Here is a 19,982-nt window from a genome sequence, read left to right as displayed (position 1 = left end):
CATATGCGATATTTTTGAGATTTGGGGAGGCCGAAACCTTTTATAATACCATACTATTATAAAATTGAATAAGCTTAAAAAAATTAAGTTAATGTTTGGGAGGGGCGGAGGGTTGTTAAAGTTGTTGGTGGAGCTTGGCTACAGTTGGATCTATGTTCGCATATGTAATATTTCATAAGTCTCTTTGTGACAAAACTGTGTTTAAACTATAATAAAATTATTTACATCTAGATTGTAGATTGTACGAAGAAATGAACATCAGTAGATATAGGTACGTGTTCGTTTATCAAGGTGTTCACATAACACGTTATTCGTTATTACTTATTACTTATTTATTAACCTAGTACTTATTGTATGCCAGTATTTATATATCTATTCTTATTTTTTAGTTTTTTATTACCAAAATTGCAATATGTTTTATGATTTTTCAAAAATAATATAAACAAGTTGCTATATTATGTACTATATACTTAAGCATATTTTGAGAATTTCGACTGCATATTTCGATAAATTTTAGTGTAACAAGTCCTGAACCCTAAACTTATTTATATACGAAAAGTATAAAAAACTTGGTTTTAATCTATACTTAAAACACCCCCCATTTGATAATCCTGGCTACGCCACTGGACGATAGTACTTATAAATAATAATATTTACATAATTAAATAAGTACATAAGTATGGTTTGCCAGTATAAAAAAGTGTTAATGGGGGGATACGACACCCTCCCACCACTACAGTAATAATGCGCTACTGGCACTGTAGGTATACTATAATATTATATCATCAACTATCGAATATCTCAATTAAATAAAACAATTTATAATTATATAAATTATAACTTATAAGTTATATCACAATATATTATGTATGTGTTCATATTTATATTAAAATTTTTTTATGTGGATTTTTTTATCCGTTGGCTTTTAGATTCTGAGCGGAGCGATGGATGTATTGCAATGATGTATTTTTTTTTGTGTCTGTCATTACGGTTTAGGGCAGTAAAACTGCTTCTATTTTCTTCAACTGCAGTATCTTGTTTGATGGGAAAGTGAATCTAGTTGGTGCATTCGGGACGTCAAATTTTAAAATTCTCTATAGTTTTCAAAAGCGCCGGGAAAAACAATGTAAACATTGGCAATAACAATGATTATTGATTTATTATACATGGAATATGGATACGGTAAGGAAATAATAATATACATAACAAATTAATTTTTGTTTCTAAATTACAAGCGTTATAATTTTGTTTTCTTCAGAAACTGTACAATATTCATTCATAATATTTTATTACCTAATACAGTCCCTAATTAATAATTATACATAATATATAATATATAGGCGTCTAATGCATTAAAAAAAAATCTTAATATAGTCCACGAACAAATACTTAATAAGTTTCATAAATATTAAATCGTATACAAAAGTATTATATGTATATTCATAGAATTTATAAGGTTAAGAACAAATGTGAGTACAACACAACCCGTTTATAACACGGTCTGTGAAAGTATAACCCGTACATGTTTTATTCTGTTTGTCAACATACATAATAACGCGGCAAGAAAATATCTCCATTTTAATACTATTTATGCACAAAGGAAAAAAAGTTTATCGGCAACATAGATTTACATGACTGGCTTATACAACTTAATATAATATTATACAGTATAAAAGAATATAGTTTTCGATAGACGAAAAAAAAATTAATAATAAGTAACAATTATTTATTGGGATTTTCCAATGTGTGTAGCAATTAGAGAAATCCAGATTAATACACATACACACACATACATATTATATGCGTATAGTGACTATTAAACACCTATATGCATACATTACATACATAGGGACTCGCCAATATGAATAGAAATAAATACCACATTCTTAATTAGGAGTCGGAAAACAAAATTCTATTCTACTGGATATAATACAAAAATTTACCTTTAGAATTACATTTAAAATTACAAGTATACTAATTTATATAAAATAATAATACAGTAGTATATCTAGGTGGTATAGTTTACAAGACATACAAAAAAAAAAAGAATTATATATATATATATATATATAAATAATATTATGTATAATGCATAAATATAACGTCGTTCGAGCAATACTGAAATCAGCTCACTGTTCCATGTAAAATAATATTATAATAATATGTTAAAGGTATACACAATGTTTACACGCGGGTCGGTCACTATGAATCGATAAAAAAACTTAAACATGGTTAAAGTCTAAAAGACTATTACACATGGATTCAGTACGTAAAAAGTAAATTGTCAAGCTCATGTTTCAGTAACTTGATGGTATTAATTTTTTTTTCTATCAATTTCATAGCTATACCGTGTCGATTTTTTTCATCACTAACAATAAAAATGTTATAATAGTACATAAAAAGGAAGAGAGGGAGAAGAGAACTATAATAATAGTTTTTTTTATTATTATTATATTTTAATTATTAATAGTTATAATAAAAGCATACAAATATAGCATAAAAATAAAGAGGAAAAAATGGACAAAAAAAAAAAAAAAAATGCACAGGTCACAGACAACAATTACCTTACAAATATCGTATACATTAAACTGTAATATGTTTCTTATTTTAATTTTTAAAAAAAGCATTAAAAATTTAAAGGTTACTAGTCATGGTGCCTTAAAAAATATGCTACTTAATCATTCAATACAATAAATACTAAACAATTATTAACAAAACTCGTTTTATATTTAAAATGTAAATTTTTAAATATCATGAGAAATAATAATATTACCGTGTGTATATCGTATACTTGGTGAAAAAGGAGAAAAACACTGGACATGATTGTACTCGATTTTGATGCATGTGTTGATTTTCCTTTGAGATCACAGATAATAGAAAAAAGTGTCAGTAAACATAATCAACAATAATATTATTATCATATTTTTTCTACATAAATTACTAATAATCTGGTGATGTGCACAATATACGTATACCAAAGTTACATGATGAACGATAAACGTTCAAAAAGCTCAAGTTAATATTATCATTTAATTATTCAATAAAAATATTCATAATAATAATAATAATAATAATAATAATAATAATAATAATAATAATAATTAATAATAATAATAATATACTAAAAAATAGTTTCATAATAAAACCGTCTTTACTGAATTTCAGTATGGTAATCTCAAATATTAGACTAACGTTATTTATACATATACGCTTCCTTATATGTGATGTGTGCTGGGATTAAAACACACACAAACACCAAAGGCCTAAGTCTTTCGTTTTCGTCATTACAGTAGATCCATAATAGTAATTAGTTAGAGTGAGATGAGTGTTTTTTTTTAGAACATACACAAAGTGTGAAGGCCAATTATTCTCACTCGCATATGTCTAAAATATTAAGTTAAGCAATCATTTTTATACATACGTAAAAAATGAACAAATTTAGTTATTAAGAATAAAAATGCTTAAGACAATTTTGGGCGTTTTATATCGACATCATCTGATGAGTCTTCGCTGTCGTCGTGCATGCCATGTGTCTGATATTCATGACTGGAGTTCCATCCTGTAGATGGTGATCCAGAATTTTTAGGCATTGCCTGTAATATACAAATAAAAACTATTATCATACAATATAGATTTTTAACCACAATAATATAATCTGATATATTTTATTGATAGAGTTTCCTTGTATTTAATTTAAAATTAACCCTTTTGAACAAATTTAGTTAAATTTATTGTCTTAATAATTATATTAACTTGTTATTTACAATCACTCACCTGGTGTCCCATTGGGTCATATCCTAAACTTCCATCAGAATACTGTGCCTGTAAATAATTCATTTTTCGATAAGATTGAGATATTTATTAACAGTAATTGTACTATAACCAATATAACGCACACAAACCTGTGATCCAGACATAGGAGAACTATACTCAGCACCATTTAAACTAAGACTGTAGCCCATGCTGTCTTGCGGACCACCACCAGGAGCTGGAGATAATAAAGGAGTTGGTGTTCCTTGAGAAGCGGGACCCATACTATAAGGGGAAGCGCCTACGAAAAGTAAATTATTTTAATATTAGTGAAATAATTAGTATCAAGGATCAACATTCAAATTTGGTTTAAATATTAGATTATTTTTTAACCCTATACCATATTATTGTACTATATTAAATTATAGTTGGTGCAATATACCATATTTTATTCAATCCAGAGCCACTACAAATAGTTAGTTAATATCATTAATACGTAATCTTTTATAATTTAACTGGGATAATAACTATTTCAATAATGCTTCTACTTCTAGACATTATAAATAGTTTTTCAAATGTTTGTATTAAAATTGATTTCACTATGATAAGATGAAGTACTAGGTATTTTAATTTAATAAAAAGTTGTCTAGCAATGAATGACATAAAATGAATACTATCAACTTATATATTTTAATACAGAATGTATAATATCCATGTTTGCAGCAGTATATATTTTTTTGGAACAAATTCTCTTTTTGTTTGTTTGTTTTTTTTTTTTTATGAGTTCTGCCAATTATCGATCAATAGTAAATCCGTCAAATCAATATAAGGAGACCTGTTCTTGTGATTGTTAGTATCTAAATTATTATTAAATATTTAAGTACCAATTAGAAATTCTATTATATCTTAGTAAATAAGCCATTTTAATATTTATAGGCATAAAATAACTTTTTGAAAAATTATAAAAATTGTTTTAATAGGAACACAATTAAAAGTCTATTAAATACAAATGTTTTGAAAATTGAATAAACTTTATAAAGAAAAACAGTTGGTATTTGTTTTTATTATATTTTTTTACATATTCTTGATAATTTTTAACCAGAGCATAAATCTTTGATATCCGTACAATACTTGACTTTGAAGTGTTACGCTGAGAGTCTGTGTTGTAGGGCAAAATATACCCCTAATTATTTTTTAAGAGGAAGCTACATCCACATATGTTGTCCTATCTTACAGCAGTCCGCAAATCTATTTATTTCTTATTGCAGTTTATTAATAGATAATATTATCAAATCTGCAGAGGGTAATAATATAAATTGTGCCAGAGGGTGGAGCGTAATATTCGGGAAAATGTTTATCAGGATCAAATAAATTCAGGAAAATATTTGTCAGGAATGCTTTTGTGATGGGATCTAATATTAACTGAAAATTACTAAGTAAAATCAAACTTAGAAAAAGTATATTTTTAGAGGAAAATTATTCTTAGGAATTGAAAATTAATGAAAATAAAAATCAAGAAAATATTACTCAAAAAAATTAATCAATAGGAATTTAAATATTTACACGGAAAAGTAATAATCCTTTCCTTTGTAGAATATTTTCCTGGATTTTAAATTCCTATGAACTATTTTCACAAATTTTATTTTGCTGATTTATAATTTCCAGGTAAAGTTTTTCCTGGTTTTTATTTTTCTATGAATTATTGTTCCCTCGTATTATTTTTCCATATTTTATTTTCCCGTTTTTGTCATTCCTCTATATAACTTTCCTGGATTTTATCATAGATAATATAAGAATGGATAGGACATAAGAACTTAATATCACTAGACAATTTAGTGATACGTTTTTATTTAATATTATATGTGGCAAATATTGATATGTTAATTGATAAATGATAATAAATAACATTAATGATTAATTAGTAATATTAAAGATCTATATTATTCTATAAACTAATTACAATTAATTATGTACGCAAAGTTAAGAGTAATATTTGAGTATTCAAATTTCCATTTTCAGGCACAACAATCAAAATACAAATTTGTAAACAGTTTTGGACATAAATTTAAAAAAATTCCCATATCGTCTTTCTCTCTTTACGTTTTCTCTTCCGCAAAAAAGCACACGGCCCCACATGAAACCGGTATAGGCATGTCTTATCCATTCTTATATAATCTATGGATTTTATAGCCCCTCGTGACAGAGCGAAGAATTGATTACATATATTTATTATAAATTCGTACAATTTAAAATTAAAATACGAAAAAAATCTTTACTTGGGCACAGTTAATAATCTTCACAACTAATTCGATAAATATGTACACTGATATGTGCTATAATATTATTAACAATAAATAAACTATACCCAGTACGAATTCGGTTCACACTTGTGTATAATACGCGTGTGTAAGACAGAGAAAACACAATATGCAGGTGTAGCATTCTCTTAAGTGGAATGCATAAAATATTAGTAGAACGATATGCTATTTTATCCAACATATCGACGGCCACCATGTTTTAGATGTTTAAGACGCTACACAGATATATGTTGTCTCCGTCTTACAAGTGCATAACATAGGAAATTTATGCTCAGCAGATCTGATCACGTTTAACTGAATCAGTTTAAAAATTAGAGTGAATCAAACTATTAAGAAACTTGATGGTAAGAACATTATTGAAAGTGGTTTTTTTTACAATAATTCAGCTTTTAAGTGAGTTATGAGCATTTTTAATTTACGCTATATTATGAACGCATAATTTAATAAAAAATTGAACTACCGGTATCGCAAAAACCCAGTTACAAATACAGATAATGTCTTACCGTCAAGTTTTAAAATAGGTCGATTCACTCTAATTTTTAAACTAATGGAGCTCTATACGTGTTCTCCTGAGCGTAAATTTGCCATGTTATGCACTTGTAAGACGAAGACAACAAATGGCTTTGTAGCGTCTTCTTATAACAATTTCAAAACAACCTTTATAATGTTTAGTTTATTGAATTAGTTGAAAGAAGAAATTTTATGTTGAAATTGTTATAGAAATAAAATATGTTAATTTACAGTATTTTGTTAATTCTGTTGAAGTCATATTATTTTAAATTTTGTATATTATGACATTTTTGGTGGTTTGTGACAACAGCTTTTAAGGAAATTGGGGGTTATGGGTAAAGTCTCCCACGGTATACGAGGTGTTTTAAATTGCTGAGGTTCGAGGAACAATTTTTTGACAAGTTAAGCACTGTATATACAATAATAATAAAATTGTAAGATATAATTTATTGCAAATTATGGTTACACAATTTGCACAATTAGAATATATTTTATCCATAATCGTGTTTCATTAACAATTTTGAATATTGCATAATATTAATTTATGGCGTGGAACCTGACTGTGTAATCATTGGCAGGTGACACCACACCTTTGTATAAAAGAAACAGTGTACAACACGCTCGGGTGAGCGCACGCGCTCGCAACAAACACACATGCTCACTTAAAAAAAAATATATATATATATATTATATATGTATATAAATCGCATTGTGTGGAGGGTGTAGTACGGGACAATGAGGAAACCAGGAAAAACCATTCGGGCTGTCAAGCTCAAAGCCAGGGTCTCGGTGATATATTACTTCCATTTGGAGCTTACACCGCCTGTGTGTATATATCGCTATCCAAATCCCTATAGTAAACTTCACCCTTTCCCCATTTACATGTTTTTCGCTTTATGTTTTAAACACCAATAAGGACTACAATCTGTGAAAATACCTCCAGTAAAAATAAAATTTCGACCCTGTCAAATACTACCAACGACAATATTGTAATGCCATATTTGTATCCAAAGTAAATAATATATTTATTATAAATTATTCATATTAATATATTGTTAGAAATGATGTGAGATCGTTCAAGTTGTTTTGTTGTTTAAGTAATTATAAGTACTTACCGGCAGCTTTCTTCGCGGCGTAAAGGTTTGCTTCTTCTTGAGCTTTACCGATATTTTTTTTATATCGAATTCTTTTATTTCCGAACCAATTGGACACCTGTATCGTTTTAAATACAAATATTTTAATACCTATATTCATAAAGTTAACGGCTTTCAGAACCCAAAAAAATATGTACTTGTGACACTGTAATGCTACACTTCCTTGCTAACTCTTCTTTTGCTTCCTCGGAAGGATATGGATTGCTTAGATGTGAGTAAAAGTACTCATTTAGTATTTCGGAAGCCTGTTTACTAAAATTACGTCTTTTTCTTCTATAAAAAACAAAAAAAAACAGATAACACAGATAATTATATAGATTTATAATGTTATCTTTTATAACACAAACCTAGCATCCAAAAACCTAGATCTAAGTATCATGACCGCTTCACAAGTACTTTGCTTCAATTGCATTTGTATGGAAGAGAATTTCTTATGTATAATTTGCACCATTCGTTCGATCTCTTTTGGAGTGATCGGCCGCGTTCTAGACTGTTCTCGTAAGAGATTCATTACGTGGGTAGTAAATTCATTACAAGCCTAAAAATGTAGTTAAATTGTGAGTATATGTCTAAATATATATTATAAACGATTACTTTGATGTAAGCCGTATGACATAATCATTACATTTGATAAATAATATTATTTGGGTCGTAGTTTAAAACTTAATCTCAACTCCAAACATATTCTAGATTTTAAACGTTAACCACGAACGGCATTAAGCAAATGATTATATTTATTATAGGTACGACGTCTAAATGTCCATAACTAACCTATCTCTAAGAATATATCCATCCGAAAAACATAATTAATCATTTTTTGCGGTATTTGTTTGATCACACACCGTTTGTGGCATATCACGATATTAAAATAAATGTTTTTAAATGTCAAACTAAACACAAGACAACACAGGTTCAAGGATATCTACTTTATAACCATCAACAAATTATGCATCTTGTAGATTATTTTTCACGCAATTTGTCCTGCGAGGCCAACAAAAACATATTTAAATGTGATTTCGAAATGTTTAAGAGAAAGCACAAAAACACGACCATACCTGGAACCCGAAACTTATTTCAATAAATATGTTATTTATAAAACTCATCATTGTATTCAACAATAAAAAATCGAAAATCATTGCGTGCAGATCTGGTTGTTAGGCAGATTAATCTCTGGAATATCACGCGTACTATAGATCGCCCCTGCACTTACATAATAGTAATATCATAGTAATCACAACGAGTTCTCCATACAATTCGAATAATTGCACGCTTCAGTAATATTCCCTTAGTTAATTCAAATTACTTTAATTTTTACAATTGACTTAAATTGACTTCCCAATTGATTACATCCATAACGATTTAACTAAGGAAATCACACACACGCATACTTATTAAATAATATAAACATTGTTGTAGAAACTTATCACGAATCTCAAGTTCCTTAGTTTTTCAACCTTTTTATTCCTTTTAGATATGTTGAATTATCAGTAATTTTATTTATATTAATTACCTATGTATGTTTAAAGTTTAAACATACATTTATGTATAAATTGTACAAAGTGAAAAAATGTATAAAATATTTATGGGCATCAACAGTTTTAAATTAAGATCTTGAAAATATAAACTATTTGTAGTAACGATTTTTGAATTACTTATAATAATTAATCGTATTGTATACTATAGTATTATTGTATCTGTATGACATATTACGATACCTAAAGTTTTAGTTTTCAAAAATCAGTTAAATAAAATCGTTGGGTCACTTCTGTAGCACAAAACGTACAATTTCACAAAACTCATTGTTGTCAAACCAATCTAAATCTAAGATTGCAGTTTTTTTTTATATCATTCATAAAAGGAACATGTTGATCTTATTATTTTTATTAATAAAATATATTTACACTCCATATTAATAAAAATATGTGAAAATTCTGACATTTACGATATCTATTAGACTGGAGGAGATTGAAGGGAGTTTAGTGATCCTACTTCAAGAATGCAATGTTATATGTTAAAAGTGATGGTCTATGGGTTTAAAATGTTGTTCTACTAAGAAAATGCACAACAATTTAATTTTTCTCAAATCTTAAATAAAAATTATTGTTTAAAGTTTAGATTCTGAGCGGATCGATGAATGTATTGGTGGTTTTAGTGTTTTACAATAATTTGAGCGCGCGTGTTTTTAATAATAATAATTTATATAAAGAATTTTCAAATAAATTTAAATACATTGATAAATATTGACAGTAAATCTATGTATTATCATAGATCACTATTAACATACTCAAATCGTGTCACCTACAAAAGGCCCAATGTGTTAGCCATAAGAAATTATGATTAATTAAATAATTGAGAAATTATAATTATATATATTATATAAATAATTCGTTTTTTATTAGGTTTTAATTTTTCGTAGGTATATGTTATCAATTATTTAATTCGTGGTTACTTAATATGGTCTATGGACTTATATAAAGAAATATAAATGGACTGATAGCAGAGAGAGGGAGAGAACGGGGGACTAAAATTGTTAGAAAAAGATAGGCACATGTATTGACAATCTCTTTTTAACAATGTTGGTACTGGGATACCTATAGACTGTAGTAAGGGGAACGCGCAGTCCATGAATATGAATATGTCCATGTTGTTACCACGATATTTCGTTTGATAACAAAGTTTTTACTCTAGATTCTAAGTGGAGAACGAAAGTATTGATTTTATAATAATGTTTTGTTTGTGTGTTTTTTATCACCTTTAACTGCCTGGGCAGTAAAATTACTTCAATCTTTAACATTGAAAGTTTCTGGTAACAAATTGGATCTATTTGATACTTTGGGAGGGTCAAATCTCAAAAGTAAAAAGAGTTTGGAGTTTACATTGTGAAAATGTATTTTTAAACGTTTAATAAGTAATAAAAGTTTACATTATTTTGCTGTAATTCAAATAATACTAATAATTGTAGAAATACTTCTATTAAGAGGTTGTCAGGCACCAAGCGCACATTTTGTTTTCTTCATTTGATCCATATGCAACATAACAAAAATTGTGTCCTCCTACAGTAAGCACCCATATTGTGATGTTAGTTTTAATATTAGAGTGAATTGACCTATATCAAACTTAAAATTAAAAAAATTATCTGTGTTTGTACCTCAGCTAGTTATTAGAATATTTAAATATTTCTTCGTTACATGAGTATTTTTAAATTATAATATTTTAAATAATCATAAATCACCATAAAATTGAAATATCATAAAATATCCAACATACAAACACAGAAAATGTTTTTAACTTTAAGTTTGATGATAGATAAATTCACTGTAATAATAAAGATAACAACACAAGATTGGATTTGCAAAACGTATAGATTTGATATGTCGCATGGGTTAGAAAGAAAAAAAAAGTGCAATAACAAAATATTGTTGATACGATTTTAGTAATTTATTGGAATTCAAAAAATATGATGTAGGTACTAGGTATATTATTATTTTCTATTTACAATACAATTTTTAAAATTTTTAATCTAATTTTAAGCTATTATACCACAAATAAATTCACACCGTTCTGTTACGTCAGTATATTGACTTGGAACAATAATATATTATGACATTATAAATTATCACTGTTATAAAGTATGGGATTATCTATTTGACAAAAATTAGTTCAATCTACCGTATTACTAATATAAAGAAATAAAGGCTGATACATCATCTACTTTCAGTCTTTTAGAATCGTTTTTTTCGAATGAATGATTTATTATTGAATTACAATTTAACATGTCATCCATTACAGTGGCATACTCAAAAACAAGGTATACATCCAAAACCTATATACTTTGCAGTGTAACAGTGCAATTTCTCCAGTTTTTCTTAAATGATCATGCTATATAATATTTCATATTAATGTAACTCTCATATTAGTACTACATTACTATAATAGTACAAATTGGGTAAAGTAATATAGTTTTAAATTTAATTAATTTTTAACTTATCAATGACTAAAAATTACTTGGTACCTAAATTTTATTACCTGTTCGTATTTTTCCAGTTCTTGGTGGTAAATTTGTCTGATTTGAGCTAATTTTGCTCTATAATCGGAATGCTCAATGGCGTTATCTGGTTGTCCGGGACCGCCTGAAGCTGCGGCTGATGCACTGGCTGCAGCTCCAGCACCACCTCCTTTTTCAGGACCAGCCACTCCTTCTGCAATTAACATGTTATCTAATCGCATCAACTGTGGATCTGGTGGCTCTTCTTCTTGTGTATTTCTTAGACTTAATACTATAAATAAAACACATTAAAAAATGAATTATTTGTATAAAACCATATGTTGAACATTTAAAAGTTTTAATAATTATTAACATAATAAATAATATTCAAAGTCTACGTTTTAGTTGAAATAAACCCGACAACGTAAATAATACTCATGTTATTTATTTTTCTGTTATATATATTATATATCTAAATAGATACTGTTTTATCTTTTATCGACATAATCAAGCCAGGATTAAAGATACATTGGGCTCCGTAACAGAAGTCACTACATAGAGGACCACCTTCAGCTCTCTTTTAAATGTGCATTGAAAAATACTTTGTGAAAAAGAATGGTATCTGGTCATACATAATAATATCAATGTTTTTATATTAGATACCAACATAATATTATAGGGTATAATTTATATAATATTAATGAACTATAAAAATATTACTCTCAAATAACATACATAAACATTAGAGTCCGAATGTTCTTTCGATCATATACATGTATTCAATTATGCAATAATCCAACGCATTTAGTCATTGTTTACTTATCACAATAGAACAATTTTGATTACAGAATTGATCACTTTTTGTATAGAAAATAATAAAAATATTATATAACAGACTACATTCTTTCATCTTAATTTAAATACTGAATTATGCGTAATAAATTAATTTTATAAACTTTATTGTTAATGTTATTATAGCAATAAATATTATAAAATATCTAAAAAAATTATGCGAGCGAACAAATTTTAAAGAAATTAATCAATGAAAAAGACGATTGAATAAAATATATGCTGATGCCTACGATATTATGATACGATTTTTCATTATGCAATTTACAAAGTAAATAAATATTATAGAAATTTATTACTTTTAGTAATATCTTGGTTATTAAATGTGGTGTTCTTCAATTTCAATTTATAATTAGAATCAGTAAAAATATCTAATAGGTAAATATTAATGTTAAATACGGAAAATATTCTGGAATTACTGAAAATAAGATAGTATAATTAATATTTATTTATTTATTAAATAAATTAATATTTAGTAGGATTAATTCGAAAATACGTTTTAACCGATAAAAATAAAAAAGTTATACATATATTTTATAACCTTACATAATTTACCTAGTTGTAAAACCTTAATAATTGTACAATTTTGCCACTCAGACTGAGATAATTTGTCATCGATTTTTTTTGTTTTAAGTGTATGTTTTTGTAATATGATAAACACGCCCAGAAACTTTACGGAAGTTCTACCGGAAAAGGGTAAAGTGCTACACTTGGCGCATGAATAATTCAAAATTAAGCGGGCGTTCTCTGTTGCACATAAAGGGTCTTTGAATTTACCTTGCATCTTTGAATAAAACAAAGCTTATCTCGCTCAGTATTATTCATTATGTTATTTACTTTCGACAAATATGTTATGTAAGACCATACAGTAACAAATAAGGCAAAAACATACCCAAACTAATAGCCTAGATTAAATCAAGTAAATTAAAGTTATTATCGATGGAATTGCACACAGCCAATGTGTATAAGAAGGATGGTATAGGTTATGTTGTTTTATTTATAGTTAATATTGATAAATGTATTTATCGAATTCATATAAGAGAATAGAAACTATGCCCAAGTGAAAAATTCTGAAAATTTTTAAATTCATATTATAAGTATTTATAACTGGTTTCAAAATAAATATATGAAAAAAACAATAATATTAACTAAAAAATATATACTGTAGTAAAAGTCCGGTACATAGTTTTGCCATCATAATCATCATAATATTATGTTACTCGTGTGTGTAAGACAGGCACCACGCATGTGTATGGCGTTCAGTCTCCATTCTTCTTAGTAATAACTAATGAGTGAAATATTTTTGAAAATTATTATTTTAACCACCTATCTAGATTTATATACACAATTTTAAAATTTGAAACAGATTACTCGGAATATATCGATGGATGCAAATTGAAAATTTCAAATATAATTTGTCATTTGAAAATCTAAAGTTGATACTATTTTAAAAATTAATGATAAAAAATATAAAAATCATAGAAAATTTCAAATAGTATATTCTTAATGTTTAAATAAAAACTTAGTTTTCGTGATATTGCAAAGTTAATGATTAAGGAATCATTCTGTATAATGTATAATTGTTACATTTTCATGCATTATAATTCACAGTAGTAAAATAATTTGGGAATCATTTATAGATTAATTTTACGACCCTAAATAAAAGTGTGAGGGTAACGTATCATCGCGTGCTATCGCAGTTTCTGGGAATGAATAGTGGTTTTGCACATAAGGAAACTAAATAAAAAAAATGGTATCACCCTATTAAGAATAATGAAGTCGTACGACGTACATAGAGCGTAAAATATAAGAACATTAATAAAAACTAAACAGCTATAAACGGACAGCTATATTATTTGATATTTATTTCTTTACAACTCATAATAATTATGCTGATATCTGTCCGAAAATAGTAAAAACATTTTGAATTGTTTTTAACTAAAAGTTTACAAATTAACATGCAATATTTATAAATTAATAAAATCGAACATTCATACATGAATAGGGACGGAGCCAACAGCTCTTCACAACTGTCACTATTTATAAACTAGTTATTTCTGGTGAAAACATGTGTTCCTCCACACCAAAACACATTTTTGTTCATATCACATAAATTATATATATACACACACACACACACACGCGCATAGGCGTTAACCCTCATATCTCATAACTTGTACACGCAACTTATCACAATTTTCCACGCACACATACACGAGTAAAATAAACAATAGCAGCATCACCTCCCTATAATATCATAAATCGTCATAAAAGGTGGAAAAGATCTTTCATCGGCCACTTCAAATACACTTCAAGTATGGAAATTAATGGGATAAACTACGTATTATTATAATGTATATAAGTACTCATCACGATTATTCGATATAATTTAAAACATTTTATACATCAAGCTATACGTTTTTTTAAAACTAAGCTTTAAAAGTAAATAAAAAAAAAAATAGTACCTAATCCTACTGATTAAATTAAATGTAATAGTAGAGTTAAAAAAATTATATAGCAAATAATGATGATTTAATGTTTAATCCAATTTAAAATTATGCATGTCAAAATATAATTTATATTTTTTTTTTCAAACTCAACAATGTAACAACGTGTGAAGATCCTTAATATGATATTTTAAAATGTTCGAAAAACCAGTGAAATAATATTGTTATAAATTTAAAAAAAAAATATTAAAGTCAGTATCACTAACTCGGTTCACATTAGAAAGTAGATTTAAGTTTTTTTAACTATATAGTTAGGTAATAAAGTTTCAGGTGTCAAGTCGTTTTGAGTAAATTACAGTTCACCACAGCGCAGCGGGAGAAATAACAGTATAACTGCGGGGTATCTAAACAATCTGTGGCGATAACTTGGTATCTTTAAGGTCAACGATGGGTTGAACGGGACTTGACTTAAAAGTCACTTTGGTAAATTACCAAGTTGCGCGTTTAAAAAAAAAAAATATTTTAAATATATAGTACATGGGTAAAAAAACATTATTTTTTTTTCAAATAGTCCAAAATGTATTATTAGGAAAACAGTTTTTTATTTAAAATGAAACAATAATATTTGACAATTAAATAATTAATTATTTTTTATATTTTAGTTTTGTAGGTAGGTATTTTATAATAAAAGTAAGTAGTTCGGTATTCACACTCATTTCAAACAAGAACTACATCTACGCTCTTACAACAGGCTTATCACATAATATTACGTTGACTGTTTCAAAATGTTTCAAATACATAACTATCACGTTTCGAAAATGCAAAACTGTATTCGTATACCGTATACACGTAAAGAACTAAGAAGGATTTCTCGAACCCCAAGTGTTTCACGAAAGATTGGTATAGAAGCGGTGATGGCAGTAGGAGTTGCGAGAGGCGATATAAAAAGTTCGCCGGAATGTTCCAAGTTTTAATTAAACAATTGTTTTTTTAGAGTAAATATTTCAGTCGTAGCAGAGCATTTGTATATACAACATTAGTGTATAGTAGAAGGCGCGAAAGGGGCTCGCGTCAAGGCCGGTCGACCAAAGAGCGAGGAGGAAACGCGACGGTGCAATAATATAAAACAGTATAAAACGCGAATTGGAATTGAAGACGAAGAAAAACATGTACGCGCGCAACACAATATCAGCCGGTGCGGAATGGCACTCGGCTGCCAGGCCGCCTTTTTCCCGTCCGTCCGTTTCCCTCCCGTTAGGTATTGATTTGTTCCAAGGACCAGCGCACCCCATCCCCTCCGCACCGCACCATCAACACCACTGCTGCCGCCGCCGCCGACGACGACGTTGCTTCAGTCATCCACACATACCAAAGTCTGTCATTCTTTTAAACGCATTATAATAATAATATTATACGTACATAATAATATTATAAGTTAAAAGTTATAACTAATATAGTAATATATTAGGTACATGTAACAAAAACATGGGCGCACAGCAGTTAACGATTATTGTCATAACTACAAACTATTGCCAAAATGTATTGTTTAATATTATTAGATCCAATAGATCGATACAGGCTATTTTGGATTTCATTTTTAGTCTGGACGCGCATGCAAAATAGCAAACGCCGACGTCTGCAAACGTGAACAGATGTCAAGCCATTGTTAACACGGCAGTACGGCACGGACACGTCTGACAACTGAAACACATCGATCGGGCACCGTAAACATTAAATGCAATACGTGACGAGATTTGTAGGGGAAAAAATACACACCGTAGTATCATAATCGCGTTCCTTGTATTGTTTTACACGTTTCCAATATTCTCAGAGAGACCAAACGTATTACATTATTTCCCCTGAAAATGGGGGAACCGCATGTGGCGTTATTATTATTTTTGACGGATACGCACATGTTATCATACGGTCTGTCGCAATGCGGGATACTTTCTACCCTTTGCAACAACTGCGCACATTATTTCTTCAATAAAATCCCAAAGCTACCATTTTACGTTCTCGATAAGAATATTAAGTTTTACTGGAACGTGTGGAGGGATTATACCACACCACTTCGGTTTATACGCTCGAAACCATAAACCTAATATTTTGTGTTTTTGTTTGTAAATGAGACTGTTATTTATAAATAACATAATACCATTCAGATTTCAGAAAATAGCATACTATTATGTAGACACGATTTTACATACAAGTAAATCGTAATATTATATAGTATTTTGTTATACTTATGCCACACATGATATAACTATATAAATTTATCTTTATTTGGCTTTAAAGTATGTAACGTATTAGTAAAACATAATATTATAACATTTAATTATTATTTTTACGATACAAATAACCATAAATAAGACATATTAAAATAATGTATATCAAATCACAAATACGTGTATACTTGTAATAAATTTATATTTGATAAATGATCATATTATTAATATTAACAACGTATTTTTGAAACGAACAAAAAATACATATACGATATACATCAAAATTCAACCAACTATACCAATATTGTATAATAGAAAAAAAATATTGTTTAAGCAAATAACAGTTGATGTTAAAAAGTAATTTTCAAAATTAAAAACTATAATATACTTTTTACTAATGATAAATAATGAAAATGTACGAAAGGAAATCAAATTATTACTTAGTATTATAATACATATAATATATATGTATTATACATTTTTATACTATAACATTTTAGATTGTTAGAAGAACATTAACATAGGAAGTAACTTTTACTGCATAAGCAAACATTTATAAAACACTACCTACATTATTTAGTATATATAATAAAATATACAGATTGAGAAATCTAAATAAAAAAAAAATAGAATATGAAATAAATAGATATATACAACTTACACTGGCGGATAAAGATTTTAAATTAAATTACATAATTTCCTATAATGTTGGAAAACTCGAATAGAGAAATGGTTTTTTCGTGTGAAATTAATAAATAAAAGATAAAATTATAACTTCCAACATAGTTTTATACTTTTTATTGCATTATACTATTTCAGTTAAAATGCGTATTTTAGTAATGTGATTCAATTTAAATTCATGATTTTTTTTCTTAACATCCAAGATGGTAAGATGTTAAGTGTTGATAACAATAACATTAAGATAGTTTTAACTAGTAAGTTATCCTTTTTAAAAAGTTTTTCTTTATCTTTGTTGTACACAGCATGTAGGGGATTATCTTGGACATAATAACTTATTGCGTTTGCATGAGATGTGGGAAGGGCGGTAGGCTGAGAGGAGGTAGACAGACTGGACCCTGGAATCCCCACTTAGAATGGCTGCCGCTAGTCCTATACTGTCATTGAATTATTCATGAGCCACTCAAACGAAGTTCAAATTTAAACCGCCATGCGTTACAATATTGCTTTTACTCACAAACCCGCGCGTATATAATATGCACAAATACAAAAAAAAGAAAACTGCTAAAATATGCTAATTTATGATATTAAATATTAAATATCATTGATTAATGTTATATGTTTATAGTATACGTAGATACGTTTATACATAGAATTTATTTTATTCTAACGATACATTGATAATAAGAACGGATTTCAAACAAAGAATTTTTTTTCTCTTTTTGATATAATAATTTTTCTTTTTCCTTAAAAAAATACACTTATGTGGCAATATAAAACTACAAAATTCATTGACCTCGAAAAAAATGGTTGTGATAAAAAGAAAAATGAAAGATGGTATGAGATGCCATGACAAATTGTATATTTCTTCATAAAAACATATTGTGTCGATACGCTACTTTCTACATAGAAATCATGCATGGAACTGATTTTAGTCTACCGTTTTTTGAACCAAGTAAGATCTTTCTATATACATGATAAAACTATATGTATGAACAATCAACGTATAATATTAGTATATAAAAATAAAATTCATAAAATAAAAAAGTTAAAAATAAATTATGTATTTAAAAACGATTATAAGTAAAAAGTCAATGTAGACTATTTTCCTCAATTCAAGTTAAATTATATTTTTAATAACTCTTTCGTACAATTCATTGCTCTTTTGTGGAAGATACAAAAAGCTTACAATACAGATAAAACATAAATATTATTATAATATTTAAATACATTAAACAATTGTTCACTTTAAGATTTATACATATTTTTTTAATCTTAAATATATTATGATGGTATAATAAATGAGTTAATTAATAATGTTAACATGTTAATATTAATGAATAATATTCATTGAATATTGTGCATTTTATATAGTAAAATTAAAGTATTGTTATACGTGTATAAAATGTAAATGTCCAGGTTAATGACTTTTATGACGTAGAAATATAAATAAAATATTGAGTTAGAAATGTTTTTGATTGTATTCATAATATGTTAATATTTTATATAATATAATATTATGTGTATAAATTAAATGCAACCAACATACATGCAGTATTCAATCAATGCCAACGTGATAAACATAATTAATAATACGATTTAAGATCCACTATTTTAATGAATCAGATAATTAGAACTAATGACCATGAAACCATCATATTATTCTTTTTAATAGAGGCGGCATATAACAAAGAGAAAAGAAGGAATAGTGAGGCGGAATGTATGTATTGATACTTTTGGACTGACTGTTCGAATATAAAAATAATAAATACATTAGTACAATATTTTATTTACCGTTCGAATTTTTTTATAGTAAACGCAATACATTTTATTATTTATTTATAATTGCTCTAAAACATAACTAATAAAACAATATGGTTTATAATTGTTGTATAAACAACAAGAATAATATAATTGTAGTACTTATATTATTTTATAACTTTAATTTGTTTCAAATTTTCAATAGTCTGAATAGCCAAATTTTACAAAACAATGAATTATTTCAAGAAAGAAGTTATTACAATCTGGCATTAACATTTAACATACAAAAGAAAAGATGTTAAGTA

At 27.5% G+C, this 19,982-nt stretch overlaps 1 protein-coding gene across 2 annotated transcripts in view; it reads right to left on the bottom strand.

The window, feature by feature from the left end:
- Positions 1-3,101: 3,101 nt before the first annotated feature.
- Positions 3,102-19,982, bottom strand: part of LOC100168368 (homeobox protein extradenticle) — a 28,166-nt gene continuing 11,285 nt past the window's right edge. Inside the window, exons 4-10 of one of the 2 annotated variants that reach the window (XM_008184448.3) lie at positions 11,759-12,009; positions 8,080-8,270; positions 7,870-8,005; positions 7,694-7,790; positions 3,897-4,051; positions 3,775-3,822; positions 3,102-3,593 (exon numbers count right to left, since the gene is read on the bottom strand). In XM_008184448.3, coding sequence (XP_008182670.1) covers positions 3,462-3,593; positions 3,775-3,822; positions 3,897-4,051; positions 7,694-7,790; positions 7,870-8,005; positions 8,080-8,270; positions 11,759-12,009 — 1,010 coding nt within the window. In that variant the 3' untranslated portion in view covers positions 3,102-3,461. The remainder of the gene's footprint in view (positions 3,594-3,774; positions 3,823-3,896; positions 4,052-7,693; positions 7,791-7,869; positions 8,006-8,079; positions 8,271-11,758; positions 12,010-19,982) is intronic. The other variant, XM_001948185.5, reaches the window with a different exon arrangement.

The sequence above is a fragment of the Acyrthosiphon pisum genome, chromosome A1, assembly GCF_005508785.2.
Source record: "Acyrthosiphon pisum isolate AL4f chromosome A1, pea_aphid_22Mar2018_4r6ur, whole genome shotgun sequence".
Lineage (NCBI taxonomy): Eukaryota > Metazoa > Arthropoda > Insecta > Hemiptera > Aphididae > Acyrthosiphon > Acyrthosiphon pisum.
This window is presented reverse-complemented; position numbering and strand designations above follow the sequence as displayed.